Here is a 17,300-nt window from a genome sequence, read left to right on the forward strand (position 1 = left end):
AACCCCCCCCCCCCCCCCGCCAGGCTTGACGGAGCCCATGGGGGACCAGGGGCTCTCTACCCAGCTACTCGCATCCTCTGCTAGTGTGTGCTTCTCCTACGCCAGTGCATCCTGGAAGTTGTTCCTACGCAAGGAGGTGGGCATGGGGTGGGGAGGGCTCAGCCTGGCCTCTTTGGGCTGGCAGGGAGGTGGTGGGCTGTGGGAGATCCCAACCTGGGACCCCAGCATACCCTCCCACAACCCACCTTTTCAAGGCTGGTTTTCCAGTGTGGGGCCTGGGAGAGCCGAGGGCGGCTGGGCAGGGGCACCAACCCGTCCAATCTCACTCTTCTATGCCCTCCTCTAGGTGTTCTACCCCCGGGAGAACTTCAGCCATCCCTACTGCCTCAGGCTCCTCTGCCAGCAGGTGAGAGCCTGGCCCATCTGCCAGTCTGTGCCATGTGCAGACAGATGGCGTCCCTGGGGCCCTCCTAACACCTGGGCCAGGTTAACACCAGTGTGAGGGGCACTGCAGCAGCAGGCACGCATGGGACACTTTCTGTGTGCCAGCCCTGCCTTCAATTACTTAATCCTCAGGATGTTCCTAAGAAGTAGGGACCGTTATTAACCTAGTGTAACATGAGGGATCTCCAAAAAGTTCATGGGAAGATTCAAACCTTTTAATTCCATTTTTCCACGAACATTTTGAAGTAACTCTGTAGATGAGGATTAAGAGAAAAGTGTACACAGACACGACACAGTAATACTTTAATCAATGGTGGCTGTTACTCTGCCACCTCTGGATGCTCCCAGGAGTATGCCTCTGTCTCCCCAGATTCTACAGTAGCCTCTTTCTCCCCCTCCACCAAATTCTGTTCCTTCAGGGAAGTTGATCTCAGCTGAGGCAGCAGCAGTCCTGGGGGGTCTCTGGGCAGTGAGGTGAAGGGAAGGAGGGCAGGCGAGGTGTGGGTGGCTGTGGCCCTGGGCTTCTGAGCCCTCCCTCACTCCCTCCCCCCATCCCTCCCTGCTGAGATGGGCAAGCCCCAATGTCCGCCCTGGGGTGGAGGCGACCTTCACTGGACTCCCCAGCTTTCCCACCGTGTGTGTCTATGGCTGCTCCTGGAGTGGGCTCTGGCCTCGGGACCCGGTGGTGACCTCCTGGCTCTGTCCCCAGATCCTGCGGGACACCTTCGCCGAGTCCTGCATCCGGATCTCCCGGGATGAGCGACGCAAAATGAAGGACCTGCTGGGTATGGGTCCCGGGACCTGGGAGTCAGGGAGCTTGAATGCAGTGGGGGGCGGTACTGGACCTGCCCTGAGGGAGGGAGCGACTGTGGGAGCAAACTCTGGGGTCTCTCCTGTGTGAGCTGGGAGTGGGGAGCTGAGGACAGCCTGGGCCCTTCCTGCCCACAGGAGACTTGGAGGTGGGCCTGGACTCCCTTGACACTGCTGAAGACAGCGTTAAGAAGCGCATTGTGGTGGCTGCACGGGACAACTGGGCCAACTACTTCTCCCGCATCTTCCCTGCCTCGGTCAGTGATGCTGGGGGTAGGGAGTGCGGATGCCAGGCCCTGGTCTGGATCCTGGTGCATGCAGGCACAGGCCCTCTGCAGCAGGATGACAGCTGGCAGTGTGTGTGTTGGGGGGATGTGTCAGTACCAGTGGAGAGACAAAACACAGCCACTGGCCCTGAGCAGCTCCAGGGTATCTTTGGCGGTAGTGAGGACCCAGGAGTCTGTGACCCGCCCTCTGTCCCGGCAGGGCGAGAGTGGCAGCGATGTGCAGCTGCTGGGTGTGTCCCACCGGGGGCTGAGGCTGCTCAAGGTGACCCAAGGCTCCAGCTTCCACCCTGACCAGCTGAAGACACTCTGCTCCTACAGGTGAGCTCTCCCAGAGCCTGGGCTGGAGGGGGGCGGGGGATGGCGAGACGGCCCCAGCTCATGCCCCCACCCTGTGCACAGCTTTGCTGAGGTTTTGGGCGTGGAGTGCCGGGGCGGCTCCACCCTAGAGCTGTCACTGAAGAGCGAGCAGCTGGTGCTGCACACAGCCAGGGCAAGGGCCATCAAGGCCCTGGTGGAGCTGTTCCTGAGTGAGCTCCAGAAGGCAAGTGCAGGTGGCCGGGGCTGGGGCCGGAGGGCAGCCTCTGCCTCTGCCCATGCCTCGTCTCCCGTCTGGTTTCCTGGTGGGGGCTGGGAGTTTAGGCTGGGACCTTGGAACTCTGGGATGCTGGATGGAGAAGGGACAGCCAGGGGGAGCTAGCAGGGTGGGCAGGACACGGAGGCACAGGCAGGCTCGACACTCTCTGGCCCGCTCATTCACCTGCCCCTAGGACTCCGGCTACGTGGTGGCGCTGCGCAGCTATGTCACAGACGACTGCAGCCTCCTCAGCTTCCACCGCGGCGACCTCATCAAGTTGTTGCCGGGGGCCACACTGGAGCCAGGTATCCCCAGGGCCAGCAGGGGGCTGGCACAGGGATAGCATCCCACTGGCAGAGCCTGCCAGGGGACAGAGGGGTCAGTGGTGAGCCACCGCCTTCACGTGCCCTCTAGGCTGGCAGTTTGGCTCTGCCGGGGGCCGTTCCGGACTCTTTCCTGCTGACATAGTGCAGCCAGCTGCTGCTCCCGACTTTTCCTTCTCCCCGGAGCAGAGGAACAACAGGCACAAGAGGCAGCTGCAGCTTGGGGAGCCAGGGCTGGCTCAGTGGGACAGGGCCTCAGAGGTGAGGACGGGAGAGGCAGGGGCGAGGTGTCCCTAGGCATCGAGGAAGGAGCACATGATTGCCCCAGGGCTGCCGGGCACCGGGACTGCTCTGCTGCCGCCTCCTACGCCTGGTGGGCAGTGCTTGGCCGGTGCTGTTTGCTCTGCTTCCTCCTGACTGCAGCCTCGCTGCCCCCCGACTGTGAGCTCCCTGTGGGCAGGGACAGGGCCATCTGCCCCTCTCGTGTCCCACATGGTACTTAGTTCAATGACACCATAAATGTTCAATAAAACAGCTCTTGACTTTCCTGGCTTCTGGTGTTGCTCCTCTTGGGTCTGGCTGGGGTGGGGACAGGGCTGTGGCAGGACCTCTGGGACAGGCCAGTGGGCACTAGGTGGCATCAGATTTTCTGTGCTCCCAGCACCCCACCTGCCCCCAGAGCCAGACACACAGTGATGACTTGGAAGCCACCAGCCTGCCCTCCTCTGTGGCCTGCACCTCTCTATCCACCGACTCTCACAACTACACCATGCAGGAATTTGCCCTGCGCTACTTCCGGAAGCCTCAGACCTCGTGAGTGCCCTAGACCAACCCTTGTGCCTGTCTGTGCTCCACCTTCCCAAAGCTAGCTCCCTGCTCAGAGCCACCAGCGAGTGCTCTTACCACCTCCCCTGCAGCCTGGGACAGGGGGCAGGAGGGCCGAGCAATGGGGCTGTCCTCTCTCTGCCCCCAGCAGGTGGCACAAGACTGGTGACAGTGCTAAGGAGAAGGCCACAGCCAGCCTGGTGCAGTATACCAAGGTAAGGGGAGAGAAGGTGGGGGGAGTCTGGCCAGTGGATCTGCTCTTGGACCCCCAAGGGCCTCAGACCCACGGCCCCACCTCTTTGGCTGCAGGCTCCCATCCGGGAATCACTCATCAACCTCAGTGATAAGGACAGAAGCAGGCAGGCTGTGGCAAGCTTCCAGAGTGAGTGGCCATGAGTATCCCAGGACCCTGTGTCTTCAGTACCTCAAACCTGGGCACCTGGTCCCCTTCTCTCCTTGAACTCTGCCTGTTTCTGCCCCAGTTTGCCAACTCAGAGAAGCCCACTGGTGTTCCTGTACCCCCACACCCTCACCCACTTCTCCCACCCAAGGGTGGTGGGTTGTGTGGAGTCCAGGGCTGGCAGGCTGTAGATGGGTCCCACCGACACTGTGCACTGTGTGTGGTCTTGGGCACTCATGGCATCCCCGAGCCTTGGTTTCCTTGTTGGTAAAGCTGGCAACAGCTTCCCTGCCCGGCTGTCGTGCATTTTGAGAGTAAGATATCAGGTAGCAGGGGAAGGCCGTGTGCAGCGACGCCATGACCAGGGCCAGGCCCCAGCATGGCTCACCATGCTTCTCATCCTGCCTGCAGCTCTGATGCAGTTTATGGGGGACCAGTCTAAGCCCCGAGGCAAGGATGATGTGGATCTGCTCTATGAGCTGCTGAAGGTAAGCAGGGCCGTGTGTGCTGGAAGCGGGGGCACAGACCGGCAGCCCTGAGTGCCTGTTCCTGTCCTCTTCCCTGGACCTGAATGGGGTCCCCCTTCCCTTGGTCACTATGCTTTCAAGACATTCCAAAGTATTTATTGAGCACCTACTACATGCTGGGGCATGGCTGTAAGGCCAATGGCTGAGTCCCTGCAGATCTTACTATCTCGTGGGAGGAGACAGTAAATAATGATGTCATGTGTCTGGAAGTGAAAAGCGCTATGGCGACAATAAAGCAGGGGAAGGGGCTGCTATGGCAGAGAGGCTATGTGACAAGAGAACTGAAGGGAGCAAGGGGCAAGCCAAGTGCACGTGGGAACAGAGAGAAGGGTCGGGCGGCATCCTGACAGGATAAGCCTCATCACTGTCCCACACCAGCAAGGCCAGTGTGGGGGAGAGTGGAGGAAGAGGACAGGGAGGGGCCATGGGTCCAGGTCACAGCAGGCCTTGTATGCCATTGGGGGATTTTGATTTTTTCAGAGTAAGGGGAAACCACTGGAGAGGATTTTGAAGAGATGCTTGGCTTATATTTCACAGGGTCGCTCTGGCCATTGTTTGCGATTCTGGGGGCTTAAGGGGAAAAGGAAGTTACTGCAGTGGTCCTGGGTGAGAGGTGTTGCTGGGCCAGGCCCAGGGGCAGCAGCAGAGGGGAGCAGTGAGCAGATGCAGAGCCAGCAGGGTCCACTGGCCAATTGCAGGTGGGGTCCGAGAGGGCCGGAGCAATGACCGTGTTCCATGAGGAGCAGGTCTAGGCTGGCAGAGGAATATTTTGGACACATGAAGTCTGAAATTCCAGACTTCCAAGTGAGGGGTCTGGGATTCAAGGGAGAAATCTGGGCTGGAGGCAGGTACTGGAGTGTCATCAGACATGAGCAGCTGAGACCATTGGGGAGAGTGTAGAGAGGTTCAAGAGCACTGCAATGCTTAGAGGTCAAGGGGATAAGGTGGAGCCAGCAAAGACAGAGCGATCAGTGGGGCAGGTGAAGACAATGATTGACAGAAACTGCAGATGCTAGGCCGGCCTGTGGCTTACTTGGGAGAGTGCGGTGCTGATAACACCAAGGCCACGGGTTCAGATCCCATATACGGATGGCTGGTTAGCTCACTGGGTGAGCATGGTGCTGACAACAGCAAGTCAATATTCCCTTACTGGTCATTTAAAAAAATAAATAAATAAAAATAAATAAATAAATAGAAACTGCAGATGCTTTTAAACTTAGACAAAGATGGGGAGATGCGGATGGCTGGTTAGCTCACTGGGTGAGCGTGGTGCTGACAACACCAAGTCAATATCCCCTTACTGGTCATTTAAAAAAATAAATAAATAAATAGAAACTGCAGATGCTTTTAAACTTAGACAAAGATGGGGAGATGACAGCTGGGACATCACCTGACTCCATCCCAGCCCACGGCCATCACCAGGATTTCTCCCTCACATCGGGGTCCTTCACCCCATTCCTCACCCCATCCCTCATTCCATGCACCACAGCTCTGCTGCCCTTCCTGTCCCCACAGCTGTGCCAAGAGAAGGACCTTAGGGATGAGATTTACTGCCAGGTCATCAAGCAGGTCACAGGACATCCCCGGCCGTGAGTGGGAACTGGGGGGTGGGGTGGAGGCCTCTGGGGGCAGCACAGAGCTGTGGTCTGATCAGTCTGAAGCCCCATCTCCTTGCCCCACAGGGAACACAGTGCTCGGGGCTGGAGCTTTCTCAGCCTCCTCTCAGGTTTCTTCCCCCCGTCAACCACTCTGATGCCCTACGTGACTAAGTTCCTGCAGGATTCAGGCCCCAGCCAAGGTGTCTATGGGAGGGGGAAAGAGGGAAGAGCTCTCAAGGCTGGGAACATGCCCATGACCCCAGCCTGCCTCCTCTGCAGAGCTGGCCCGGAGCAGCCAGGAGCACCTCCAGCGTACAGTCAAATTTGGGGGACGCCAGCGGCTGCCCCCGCTGGGTGAAATGCAGGCTTTCCTGGTACTGGGGTGGGCGGATGGGCATCCTGGGACTCCATGGGTGGGGGGTACTGTCCACAGGGGAGCTAGGACTTCTGCCTAGTGGTGGACTGATGCTGCAACCTTGCTTGGCAGAAAGGGCAAACAGGCCGTCTTCTTCTAATTCACCTGCCTGGGGGCGTGGACTACAGCACGAATATCCAAACATTCACGGTGAGCACAGGCCACAAGGGAAGAGGCTGTGGGCCTCAGTTCTGGGCTCCCTAGTCTTCTCTCCCTCATCATGGCCCTGTCTACATGCCTAGGTGGCATCAGAAGTGCTGGAGGAGATGTGCAGGCAGATGGGCATCACGGACCCCCAGGAAGTGCAGGAATTTGCCCTCTTCCTCAGGAAAGGGGAAGGTGAGCTGGGGAGGAAGGGGAGGCTGGGCTGGGTCTGGGGAGGTGGGTTCACTGGCGGCATGGGCCTGGATGGCAGGGCGTGCTGTGGACCTGCCTCCCTGTGCAGGAGAGCTGGTGCGGCCCCTGTGGCCCCACGAGTACCTCAACAGCATGCTGGTAGACAAGGACGTGAGCCTGTATGGCCGGCGGCTCGGCTGGGAGACCCCGCTGCACTTTGATAATCCCATCTACGTCAGCATCCACTACAGCCAGGTCAGCTCACCTGCCCCTGGGCTGCTGCACAGCTGGAGGGCCTGAGCTCCTGTCTGGGTGACCTCTAAGCCCCCTCCCCACAAGAACGTGGGTCTGTGGCGGCCAGAAGGGGATGGTGGCAGGAATGGGCTTGAGCCCCAGGAGCCACCAACTGGTAGGGACTTTGGGGCACAGTTGCCCTCCTCCCGGCCCTCCCTTCAGGTGCTGCGGGACTACCTTCAAGGGAAGCTGGCGGCCAGTGCCCAGGCAGATGCCCAACTCGCCAGGCTGGCTGCCCTGCAGCACCTCAGCAGAGCCAACAAGACCCCCCCTCCAGAGTGAGTGTGAGCTCTGCCGCCCCCCCTCCTCCCACTCCACTCGTCCCACCTCAACACCCACCCCAAGGGCCTCTCCTCCAGCCCACCACCCCCACTCTGTCCTCCAAGGTCAAGGCCATTTGGCTTGTACCCTTCCTGGCCCTAATCAGATTGGCCTGGAGCAGTGGGGGCTATAGACGCTCTTCTGGGACACGGCCCTCGCCTAATTCACGTGTATGAATAGGCACTGTTTCAGCTATTTGGCACCTACTGTATGCCCAGCCCTGCCCCCAGGGGGTCAATGGTCATGAGCTAAACTGACCCAGGCCATGCATTGTAGGCAAGAGCTTCTGGAGTATATCCCGAAGCCTCTGCGATGGCAAGTGGACGTGGCCACCATAAAGAGTTTGATGGGCCAGGAGCTGAGGCAGCTGCAAGAGCACAGCTCCCAGGAAGCACAGATCAGCTTCCTTGGTGGGTCTGGGATAAGGAGGTGCTCGGGTGGAGGCTGGAGGTCCAGGAGGGAAGGAATGAGGATGGAGAAGTTGAGGAGGCTTCTACCTGCCTGTCCCTCTCACCTGACCTGGGGGGCCAAGCACGGTAGGTTCTAGGGCCCCGGCAGTCAGAACTCCTGTCCTAGCCCTCTCCACCCCCAGATGCCATAGGCCAGCTGCCTCTCTTTGGCTACACCGTCTACGTGGCAGTGCGAGTGAGTAAGCTGGCCCTGCCGGGACCCTTCCTCCTGGGGCTTAACCGCCAGCACCTCATCCTCACGGACCCTGGATCCCAGGTGAGCAGGACTCCTGCCCCATTGATGGCCTGGGAACCCTCGGGCCCTTCTCTCCCACAACCCATACTGGCCTTTCTCCCGCCAAGGAACCCAGCTCTGCTCTCTCTGCTACCCCCAGATGCTGTGCTGCTCCATTGCCCTGAAGGACCTGCAGCGGCTCCACCTGCAGAGCCCACTGGAGGAGGAGGGGTCCCCTTGCCTGGAACTCAACTACAGCTCAGCTGATGGCCCTCAGACCATCTGGTTTGAGTTGCCACAGGTGAGTGGCCAGGACTTCTAACCACCCTGGGAAGGTGGGCGTGAGTGCCTCGCCTCAGCCCTGAGGTGCAGCAGGAGCCTGGGCCCAGGCTGATGACGCCCATGCCTCAGGAGTGGTGTGGGCAGGGGCAGAGGTGGGGGGCTGGCTGGGGAGCCCCATCCTAACAGGCCTTTGCACGGCAGGCCCAGGAGCTGCAGCACACCATCGTCTTCCTACTGGACAACAGCACCTCCTCCAGTCTGTAGTCTAGGCCTCAACTGAGAGGAGTCTGGGAAGAGTGCAGACAGGAAGAGGCCTCTCTCCGGCCCAAGTGTCACCCAGACAGTCCACCTTGGATGTTGTCAGGTCATCCTGGTTTGGACTTCACCGCTTGGCTGTGTTCTGGAACCTGCCACAGCACAGCCCAGCTGGCCCAAGTGGAGGTCATAAGGCAGGGGCTGCTATAGTGACATCAACTGGGAAAGACAGTAGCCAGGCTCCCTCTGGGGGGACTGGGCCCAGGGTGCAGGCTGCAGGAACTCGGGTTGGGCAGCTGATACTGCCCAGTCTGGGGGAGATGCCTGCCTGGCCCCAGGCACCTGCCTAGGCTCAACATCAGCATGAGCCCAGGCCTGGGAGAAGCAGCTGCTGAGGAAATAAAACTTCCGAGAGAAAAGGACTGTGTTTGTGCACATATGTCAGAATAGGACTTTTATTCCTCTTGTAAACATCTCAGTCGGGCCTGGTCTTCCTGACCAGGAGCTGCGCAGGGCCTGGTTGCTGCCCTCTGCCCACAAGTGCTGAGCCTGAGGCCAGCAGGGGCTCCCCTGAGTAGGCCCCAATACCCTGACAGATGGGCCCTGCCCTGGCTTAAAACTTAAGTACAAGAGGTGGAGGGGCCACTCCTCCTTCCTCCTCCCCCGGCAGCAGCCACACCACCTGCCACCTTATAACCAGGGGATCTGGCTCACAAAACCCAGCCACCAGGGCCAGGAGAGGAAGGGAGCCTCTGAGAAAGGACAGCAGCCTTTGCAAGCAGAAAGAAAAGTGGGCTGACCTCTGGCCTCTGACCTTGATTTGGGACATGTCTGGGGCCACTTCCAAAGCAGGGTGTGGTTGGAAGGGGAAGGACCCTGAGAAAAAACGATAACCCTGGTATCAGTAGGTAAGGCCCAGGCTTTCCCACAGCAGAGTCTGGGGGAGGATGCTGGCCCTGCCCAGACAGCAGTTGGTCATCTCAGTGGGCCACACAGGCCATGCCAGTCAGCTTCACTCTCACACCGGGCCCGGCCATGGAAAAACTGCTTGATAAGGTTCTGGGCCTCTTCTTTCACTACAGATTTGGGGCGGGGGGATGTGAGCATCAGTCTCCCTGCAGACCACCCACCAAGCACCTCCGCCCCTGGCGATGCAGGCACTCACCGCTCCTTCCAGAAGTCTTCTGAGTCAGCAGGTGTGAGAGGTGGCGAGCAAAGCCTTTAAACAATTCCTGGAAGGCAGAGGGAGGAGAGAAGCAGAGAGCAGGACCCCTGTGCTCACCCCTGGCCTCACTCCCAGAGCAACCCACAGCCGTGACCCAAAGGCAAGGCAGGTCCCAGGGAGGGCAGGAGCTGGTCTTGGCCTCAGGCCTCACCTGCTTCTGCCCTACATTGTTCTGGGGCTCACCCTCCCTGCCTGCCATCCCCGCTGCATCCAAGCATCCCTGGCGTGGGGGAGGCAGAGCCCACCCACTCTACCTTGGATGCAAACTTGCCCTCCTTGTAGAAAGGGGTCAGGCACTTGACCACAATGTTCGCAGCCTCCTTCAAGGAGATGCCAGGAGCCGACAGCTGGCGGGGGTCTTGGGCTGTGGAGTTCAAGGTGCCCTGATCGTTGGCTGAGACGCTGCCGTTGACCTCAGCTAAGACGGAGGGCTTGGCTGAGGGGCGAGGCCTCTTCTGAGCCCAGCTTTCTGGGATCTCCTGTGCAGGGCCACAGTGGAGGGTCACTCTTGGCCTCCGTCTCACTGGCCCCCTGCCTTCCTGGAAGACTGGGCCCCAGCCCAGATGGCTCCCTCCAGCCCACCCCATCTGCCACTGGGGTGTGGAAAGAGTGATAATTCTCCCTGAACCCTTGACCGGGGCACAGCAGCTACCAACCTCATCTACAAGCCTCCTCCCTCCCCCAGGACCTCCTCCCTGACGGTACCTGCTGGGGTCTGGGCCGCTTGCCCGTCTGTGTCTCCTCTGCAGGGGTAGAATGGGCTTCAGGGGGCCCCTGGTCTCTGAGTGGGCAGACGCTGGCCGGATGGAAGGTCAGGAATCAGAGCTCCATGTGCCAGCTACTCCCTTGCCCCGGTGGCCCAGCAGAGCCCCTCTTAGGAATGAGCCCCAAGCTTTAGAGGCCCAATTAGCAAAGGGGAGGGGATGCTGCCATGCAGGTTCCAGGGGATTCCATAACTACCTGTGCCTTACCTGAGCCCCTCCCTGGGGCACCGCTCAGTCTGGGGAAGGTCAGTCAAACATCCCTGGGCTCCATCTTCTTCCTCTGTGCACTTCTCTGGGGACGTCGGGGGTCTCTGCACCCCCTCACAGGAGGGGCAGGCACCTTCTGCCCTTGGGGTTGAAGTGAGCAGAAGTGAGTTTTCCAACTTTTGGCAGAAGAAGCGAGTGATGTCCTGAGAATCCCTGTGGGCTGCTGCGGCGAGGAGCTGCTGTTTCTTGCTGGCCCTGGCCTTGGCCATGGAGCTGCCCCCAGCAGAGCCTTTCACCACCTTCTCTGGGGAGGGCCCCCCACCAGGGGCCTCTCCTCTGGGCCCAGGAAAGGGCTCACTTCCATCCTCTTCCTGCAGGTCACAGGGCTGGTTGGGGGGCTCCTGCTTGCCTCCCTGCATGGGCTGGGGGGCTTGCACCTTGGTCTTCTCCATCAGCTCAGTGGCTGTCTGGAATGGGCAGGAGCCTTTGGGGAAACCAGCTCCCACCCGCTTGGGTTTGAGCTGTAAGGAAGAGAGGGTCAGACCAGCAGTCTGCGACAAGGGCACTGGCTGGCTGGTCCAGTTCTGGCTGTGTTGGCTTGGGGCTCTCAGGAGTATGGGAGGGAGGAGTTGGGCAGGAGAACACTGGGAGTCAAGCTGACGGGAGCAGAGGCTGTGGGGCTGCAAAGGTACAACTGGCAAAGCAGACCGGCTCCAGGGCCCACCCTGGGACACCTTACGGCTAAGGCCATGATGCCAGGAGAGGGTGAGAGACTGTGCTCTACCTTAGGGCAAGGGGGAATTGGAGCCTGTCCCAGACCCGGACTTGGGGTGGGCACTAGGACGCCACTCACCGAGTACACCTGGGAAGCTGGTGGGATGTCGTACTCGTCAGGCTCTGGGGGCTTGGCCAGGGGACCACGGCTCCTGGCACCACCTCCCACATCATAGAGCTGCCCATCCTTGGAGGCTTTGTGAATTGCAGCCACCTAGGGCAGGGACAGGCAGGGAGGCACAGCACTCACAAGCTCCCCCAACCCAGGGCCCCCCTCTTCCTCTAGGCAATAGATGTAGGTTTCTGCAGGCAATAGGACACAGGGCAAGTTCTAGTGCTCACGGGGTTAGCTAGAAACCCTTCCAGCTGATGAGGAGAAGAGTGGGGCCTTACCCCCATAAAGGGCCCCAGGATCCAGAGGGCAGACAGCCTTGGAGCGGGGTGGGGCTGCCCTCTCCTACAATGAGCCCCGCCTGCCCGCCCTACTCTGGGCCCACCTTCTTCAGCACGCTGGCCTTGTACAGGTTGGCCACCTTGGCATTTCGGAACGTCTCATGTTCCAGCTCCACGGCCTTGGCCTGGAGGTCAGCTCTGTGGGTAGCAATGAGCACAAGGCATCAGGCAGGCCTGAGCCCTCTCCCTGCTGAGCTTCTGTTGGATTCCCTCAGGGACCCTGGTGATGGCTTCAGGGCCTGGTGGGGATGGCCTTGGGTACAGGGATTCCAACTAGGACTCTCCGGAACCCTGGAGGCTTATTGTCCTCAGCAGCCACTGGGAGCTGGTAAGTTGTGACCATGCCCAACCCCCTGGTGGGGCTGCAGGGACTGGCACTCCCTGGAGTAAGATGGGTCACAATCTGGGAAAGGGCTGAACAAACAAGCCAGTCGGGTGGGGATTCCTGCAGTCTCCAAAGGGACAAGAGCTTGGAGAGCCCTCCTTGGCCTGGGCAGTTGTCCCTTGCTCTCCCAGCCCCAGAAATCTCAGGACACTCACCCATCAGTGGAACCTGTGGCCTGGTGGTTACTACTCAGAGCCTCCTCCAGAAGCCCTAGGCAGTGCTCACGGGCCTGGCACAGGAGAGGGAAGTCAGTCACAGCCATAGGGCTGGTGGAGGGGTCCTGGGGGGCAGGTGAAGAGCTGCCCTTCTCTTACCTTCACAGTGAGCCCAGAGATCTTCCTGCTAGAAGCCTCTTTCAGGGGACAGTCCTCATCTGGGGGAGGAGGGACGGGTCCTTCCACTTGACCTTCTGCTTTCTGCAGTGCCCCAACCTCCCAACGAGGCATCCTCACCCTGGGAACTGCCCATGAGCCCCTGGGAATAATTCTGTACTGACCTGGGGGTATGAATTCTTTTGTCTTGGGGTCTTTGCCCTGGAAGATGACAGAGGGCTCATGAGGCATCCTGTCCTGCTGCAGGACAGCTCCCATCTAGCACCAGGGAGGGGGCTAAGAGGGTTATGAGCAGGGCACCACCTGGGACCCTGCACAGGCCACTGACCCCCCTGCCCCCTTCACCTTGCGTAGGCTCATCTGCTTCTGATAGAAGAGATTCCACTCCCGCTTGTGGGCCTCATCTCTGCCCTCGTCCCCGCTGCCTCCAGAACCTTCGTCATACCTAGGGGACAGGCTGGGCATGAGCATTCCTGGGACTGGACTGTGCCCTGCCCACTCATGCTGCTGGTGGGGCAGCCATGTCCCTGATGCCCTGGTAGCTTGGGGCCACACCAAGGCCCAGGCCCCAGCAAGGCCCACAGGGCAAGAGGGTGGATTACAGCACTATGCTACCTCTGGTCTGGCCTTCGCCCCAGGGGAATGACAGACTATTTCCAGTGAGTTTGGGGCTCCTGACTTCATGGCTCCTCACCTGCTAAAGCCCCTGTAGCCCCTGCGGCCTCCCTCGTACAGCTCAGGGTCGAAGCCATTCTCCTGGGAAGGCCTGATGCAGGTCTTGCTCCAGTTGCTGCCGCTGTGCTCCAAGGCACCCAGCTGCCTCCGCACGGCCGCGGGGTTCTGGCAGTGGTCACAGCCTTTGATGCAGGTGGGCAGCGCATCCCCGAAGTACTTGGCAATGGCAGCATGGCGACACCTGGAGCAGGCAATGCAGCAGAGGCAAGGGGTGAGGAACCCAGGCAGGCCAGAGTGCATCTGCCCAACCCCTAACAAAACACTGGCTGAGTGGTGCTGCATGCCCAGTACCATGCTGGGCACCTCATGCACCTCATCTCACACGAACCTTGTGAGGCACCGTTTGGTTCTGCCCATTGTACAGATGAGGATGGTGAGGTGAAGTTTTCCCAAGGCCACATGTGGGTATCTTGGGAGGCGGGCTGCCTGGTTACTGCTCTTGGCCTGAGGCCCCTGCTCCTCCCTGTTGACCTCAGGCAGTGCAGTGCCCTGGGAAGAGCTCAGGCTCTGGATGCAGATGCTGGCTCTGCCCTCAGTAAAACACTTCACCTCCTGAAGCCTACACGCTCTCATCTATAAGATGGTGCAGGAAGGGCACTGGCCTTGCAGGCTGTGTGAGGACTGATGAGGTGATGCTCTGAATCCTAAGAGTACTTTATTATTATTCTCCACCCTTTTGTGGGGTGGGAGAGGGAAGAAACAGTAGGAAAGGGCCCTAGCTCAGCCTCAGTACTCTGCTCAGCTTCTGTCCCTTGGTGATCTCTTCTTTGTGGGCCCCGAGGAGCCTCTGTCCAGGTCCAGCCTACCCAGCCTGAGGCTGGGAGGCTGCACAATGCATAAGTCCCCCAGAGAAAGCAGGGATACAGGCACTTCTGAGAACTGGCATCATACCTAGTCGCTGGTGAGGGTATTTAGCCAGGGAGATGCAGACCCAGCCAGAGGCTTCCTCTCATCTTTCACTGCCACAACGCTGTCACAGCCTTCTTGGGGTGACCAGTCTTTGCCCAAGCTGGGAGCAGGGAGCAGCGTCCAGCTGGCCCATGAATCTCTGTCTCTTCTCTGATCCCCAGGTGGCTATTAACCCTCAGGGCAGGTGCAGAAGCCCCAGGAGGGGGCACCGTTCTATTGAGGGCCTTACAAATAGCCATTCCTGCTGCCAGGAATGTGGCACAGGGTGGGAGAGCCTAAGAGGAGATGCCAGAGCAGAGGCAGGGCTATCTGGGCACCATATCCCAGTGACAAGAATAGCTGGCGTCAACTGCTCTAACTGGAACTCCTCTCAATGTAACTACCTAAGGCTGTGAGAAATCCTTTGAGGGGCCAAGACCCCGAGGCTCAGTCTCAGGCTCAAGTAACAACAGCTGATTAGGACACAGCCCCTCAAGAAGCAGGGCCTGGCTCACTTTCCTTTAGCTGAGTGGAGAACACAGCTCTGAGGCCTGACCAGACCCACCTGAGACAGCAGAGGCAGCCACCAGAGGGTGCTCTCCCTACCCCTCCTACTTGCGCGAATGAATGGGACAAATGTTCCATCCCCCTGAGTCTGTGCGTCTGCACAGTGGCTGCCTGTCCAGCCTCTGGGAGGCTCTAGCATCTAAGTGGTACGGCCACACTGTTGGCTTCCTTCCCTCTGCCTTCCCCAAGCCCTGACTCACTGGGGTTTTGTGCTCAAACTCAAAGAGCTCCATTGACAGCGAGGCTAGGGTCAGTTTCTCTCCCCACAGCCTGGTTTGACTGGTGTGCTGGGTGGCATGACCAGCCAAATGTCAAAGGGCCCAGCCATTGGGCTCCAGAGCCCCTCCCTGACAGGCGGGCCAGGAGTGCAGAGACAGCCCCAGCAGACACTTCTGTGGCAAAAATAGATCTAGTGGTGTCCTTCCTCGGGCAAGCAGGCCACCTGAGATTCCCAAGTTCTTCCCCAAGATGCCTTTGGATACCAAGGGGCAGAAGGGCCTCCCTGGTAGGCTGGCTGCAAAGGCTGTCTGTTCGGCTTGGGCAGTCCAGCGGCTCCCCCACTATTTACTTTCCTTCCCGGGGAAGGCCAGCAGGAGGGATCAGCCCGGAATTGGTCTGAGAGACACAGGCTAAAAGGCCCTCCTGAGGGTGGGCATGGAGAGACCAAGATCTAAGAGTGCTGCTCAACTCCCCCCACCCCAAGCTCAAGTAGAGCCTCCCTGGGGTCACCTCTGCCCAGGAGGGACAAGAGAGCCAACTTCCTCTTTCATTAGCTCCCAGCCCAGGCCCAGCCCCAGCCCCAGCCCACAGTACAGGAGGGAGGGGAGAGGAAGAGGAGGAGGAAGGAGAACAGAGGGACCTCATGGGGCAGGGAAAAGGCACAGGGTATGCAAGTTGTAGGACAAGTCCCCAGCCAGGGCTCCCTTGGGCTCCCCCTCTCGATGGTAATTTGACACTTAGATCTCCAGGACGACCAACAACAGAAAGGCTGAGGCAGAGACGGCAGCTGGCTGTCAGCAGCGAGTTGCGGGCTGCTGAGGAGAAGGCCCCAGGGAGCAGCTGTGGGTCAGGAAAGGAGCGTCCACTGAGGAAGGACGGGGTGGCAGCCAGGGGCCTGAGCAGAGGCACGCAGAGGTTCCGTGCTGGGCGTTCCTGCTCAACTCTCCAACACCTGAGCTCCCAGGTGAGTGGTGCCAGCCACAGAAGGGTGAACACAAAGGGAAGGAGGCAGCAAGGGCCGCCTGCCCCAAGGGTGAAGGGCCACAATCTATCATGAATACGGAGAGGAGGGTCTTGGGGGACGCACTTGGCACACAGTAAAGGGAGGCAGCCTCCTGTGCACACCTGAGCTCTCCCTCCTGCTGAGAGGGGTGGAGGGGACGGAGCTGCAGCCCTTTGCTCAGAGTGTCTTCCCCTCCGATTGCTGTGTAGGCAGAGGGGCAGAGAGGGCCTGCTTACTCTGCACATTAGTTTGAGCCTTTTCTGTTCAGGGGGCTTAAAAGAGGGATTTGGCTGTCCCAGCTTGGGAGAACCACCACTTGCCTGCTGAGCGTCCCTTTTTCCAGGATTACAGCACAGCCCTCCCTGTCTCTGCTTTCTTCCGTCAAGGAGGCTCGGGATAGGGTCTGCCCAGCCAGCTTGCAGTCCCCGAGGATGGGGCAGGGCCTGAGGCATCTCTGCCCATCTGTATCCTGGGACAAAGCAGCAGCTGCCCTCTCTTTGGGGGAGGGGGTGGGGCCTGGCCTGCCCACTGCCAGGTGTTCTCAGCTCAGGGTTCTGCCCAGGTGATCCATTCTGGCCCGTTCAGACCGCCCTGAGCCCCAGATCTCCCTCTGGCAACGAGCCTTGAACGCTGAACCAGGAACATGCATGTCTGACTCTAAACCCAGGGTTGGGTGGGGAGAAGGTGATGATAGAAATAAAGCTGGGAAGGGACCACGCTGGTATTCTGGTATTTGTCCCTCTGCTGCGTCACTGTGATGCCAACCCCGAGACGGTTCTGTGGTTCTTCAGAAAGCATTGAGAGCTGCCCTCCTGGGCAGAACCCTGTGAACCGAGGCTGCCTACCCGTCCTGCCTGCCTGTCCTCATGTCAGGATTAAAGTCCCCCTACCCCCACCATGTTTTCTCCAAAGCAAACAAGCTGGTATCTAGTAAGAAAGAAAAACAATGATCCAAGGAAAAGTAGAAACTAAAGATCAGTCCAAGTGTTCTTAGCTCCGCAGAGGTCGTGGCTTTGGCCTGGCTTGGCGGCTGGGGAGACTAACTCCTGCAGCATTGGGAAGCACATGTCAGAGGGAGGGGACCTGACCTCAGTGAGTCAGGCCAGGTGAGGGAGGGGCACAGTGGTGAGCCGTTACTACTTGCTGATTCTTATCCATAAGATGCCCCAGGCAGGCAGGCAGAGATCCCTTGTCCCTGCATCTACAGGACACAGGTGGACCAGGCCCTCCAACACAATCCCTGAGTAGGGACAGAAGCAGGATGCCCAGCTCCTTCGGCTGCAGGATAGGAGATACTCCCATTTCTAACAATCACCAGCAGCAGGAAGTGCCTCCTGTCCTAGAAAACTCCAGGGCTGGGGGGGGGGGGGGGG

General features: G+C 59.5%; 2 protein-coding genes across 2 annotated transcripts in view; one reads left to right on the plus strand and one right to left on the minus strand.

The window, feature by feature from the left end:
* The window catches only part of LOC103585179 (unconventional myosin-XVB-like), a 28,566-nt gene extending 19,772 nt beyond the window's left edge, over positions 1-8,794 (plus strand). Inside the window, exons 30-52 of the mRNA XM_008566080.1 lie at positions 24-136; positions 347-406; positions 1,154-1,229; positions 1,393-1,511; positions 1,741-1,859; positions 1,941-2,082; positions 2,309-2,420; positions 2,530-2,699; positions 3,118-3,251; positions 3,412-3,478; positions 3,573-3,645; positions 4,075-4,151; positions 5,706-5,779; positions 5,873-5,988; positions 6,068-6,162; positions 6,276-6,353; positions 6,446-6,542; positions 6,649-6,794; positions 6,996-7,111; positions 7,431-7,564; positions 7,747-7,880; positions 7,999-8,139; positions 8,322-8,794. Coding sequence (XP_008564302.1) covers positions 24-136; positions 347-406; positions 1,154-1,229; positions 1,393-1,511; positions 1,741-1,859; positions 1,941-2,082; positions 2,309-2,420; positions 2,530-2,699; positions 3,118-3,251; positions 3,412-3,478; positions 3,573-3,645; positions 4,075-4,151; positions 5,706-5,779; positions 5,873-5,988; positions 6,068-6,162; positions 6,276-6,353; positions 6,446-6,542; positions 6,649-6,794; positions 6,996-7,111; positions 7,431-7,564; positions 7,747-7,880; positions 7,999-8,139; positions 8,322-8,384 — 2,456 coding nt within the window. The 3' untranslated portion in view covers positions 8,385-8,794. The remainder of the gene's footprint in view (positions 1-23; positions 137-346; positions 407-1,153; positions 1,230-1,392; positions 1,512-1,740; positions 1,860-1,940; positions 2,083-2,308; positions 2,421-2,529; positions 2,700-3,117; positions 3,252-3,411; positions 3,479-3,572; positions 3,646-4,074; positions 4,152-5,705; positions 5,780-5,872; positions 5,989-6,067; positions 6,163-6,275; positions 6,354-6,445; positions 6,543-6,648; positions 6,795-6,995; positions 7,112-7,430; positions 7,565-7,746; positions 7,881-7,998; positions 8,140-8,321) is intronic.
* Positions 8,795-8,798: 4 nt separating this feature from the next.
* Positions 8,799-17,300, minus strand: part of RECQL5 (RecQ protein-like 5) — a 36,917-nt gene continuing 28,415 nt past the window's right edge. The window contains 13 exon segments of the mRNA XM_008566082.1: positions 8,799-9,110; positions 9,391-9,451; positions 9,541-9,607; positions 9,855-10,079; positions 10,306-10,396; positions 10,572-11,092; positions 11,425-11,559; positions 11,843-11,936; positions 12,339-12,412; positions 12,498-12,556; positions 12,680-12,716; positions 12,861-12,960; positions 13,210-13,431. Of these exon segments, the coding sequence (XP_008564304.1) occupies positions 8,996-9,110; positions 9,391-9,451; positions 9,541-9,607; positions 9,855-10,079; positions 10,306-10,396; positions 10,572-11,092; positions 11,425-11,559; positions 11,843-11,936; positions 12,339-12,412; positions 12,498-12,556; positions 12,680-12,716; positions 12,861-12,960; positions 13,210-13,431 (1,801 nt within the window). The 3' untranslated portion in view covers positions 8,799-8,995.

The sequence above is a fragment of the Galeopterus variegatus genome, unplaced genomic scaffold (genome assembly GCF_000696425.1).
Source record: "Galeopterus variegatus unplaced genomic scaffold, G_variegatus-3.0.2 Scaffold219, whole genome shotgun sequence".
Taxonomy (NCBI): Eukaryota; Metazoa; Chordata; class Mammalia; order Dermoptera; family Cynocephalidae; genus Galeopterus; species Galeopterus variegatus.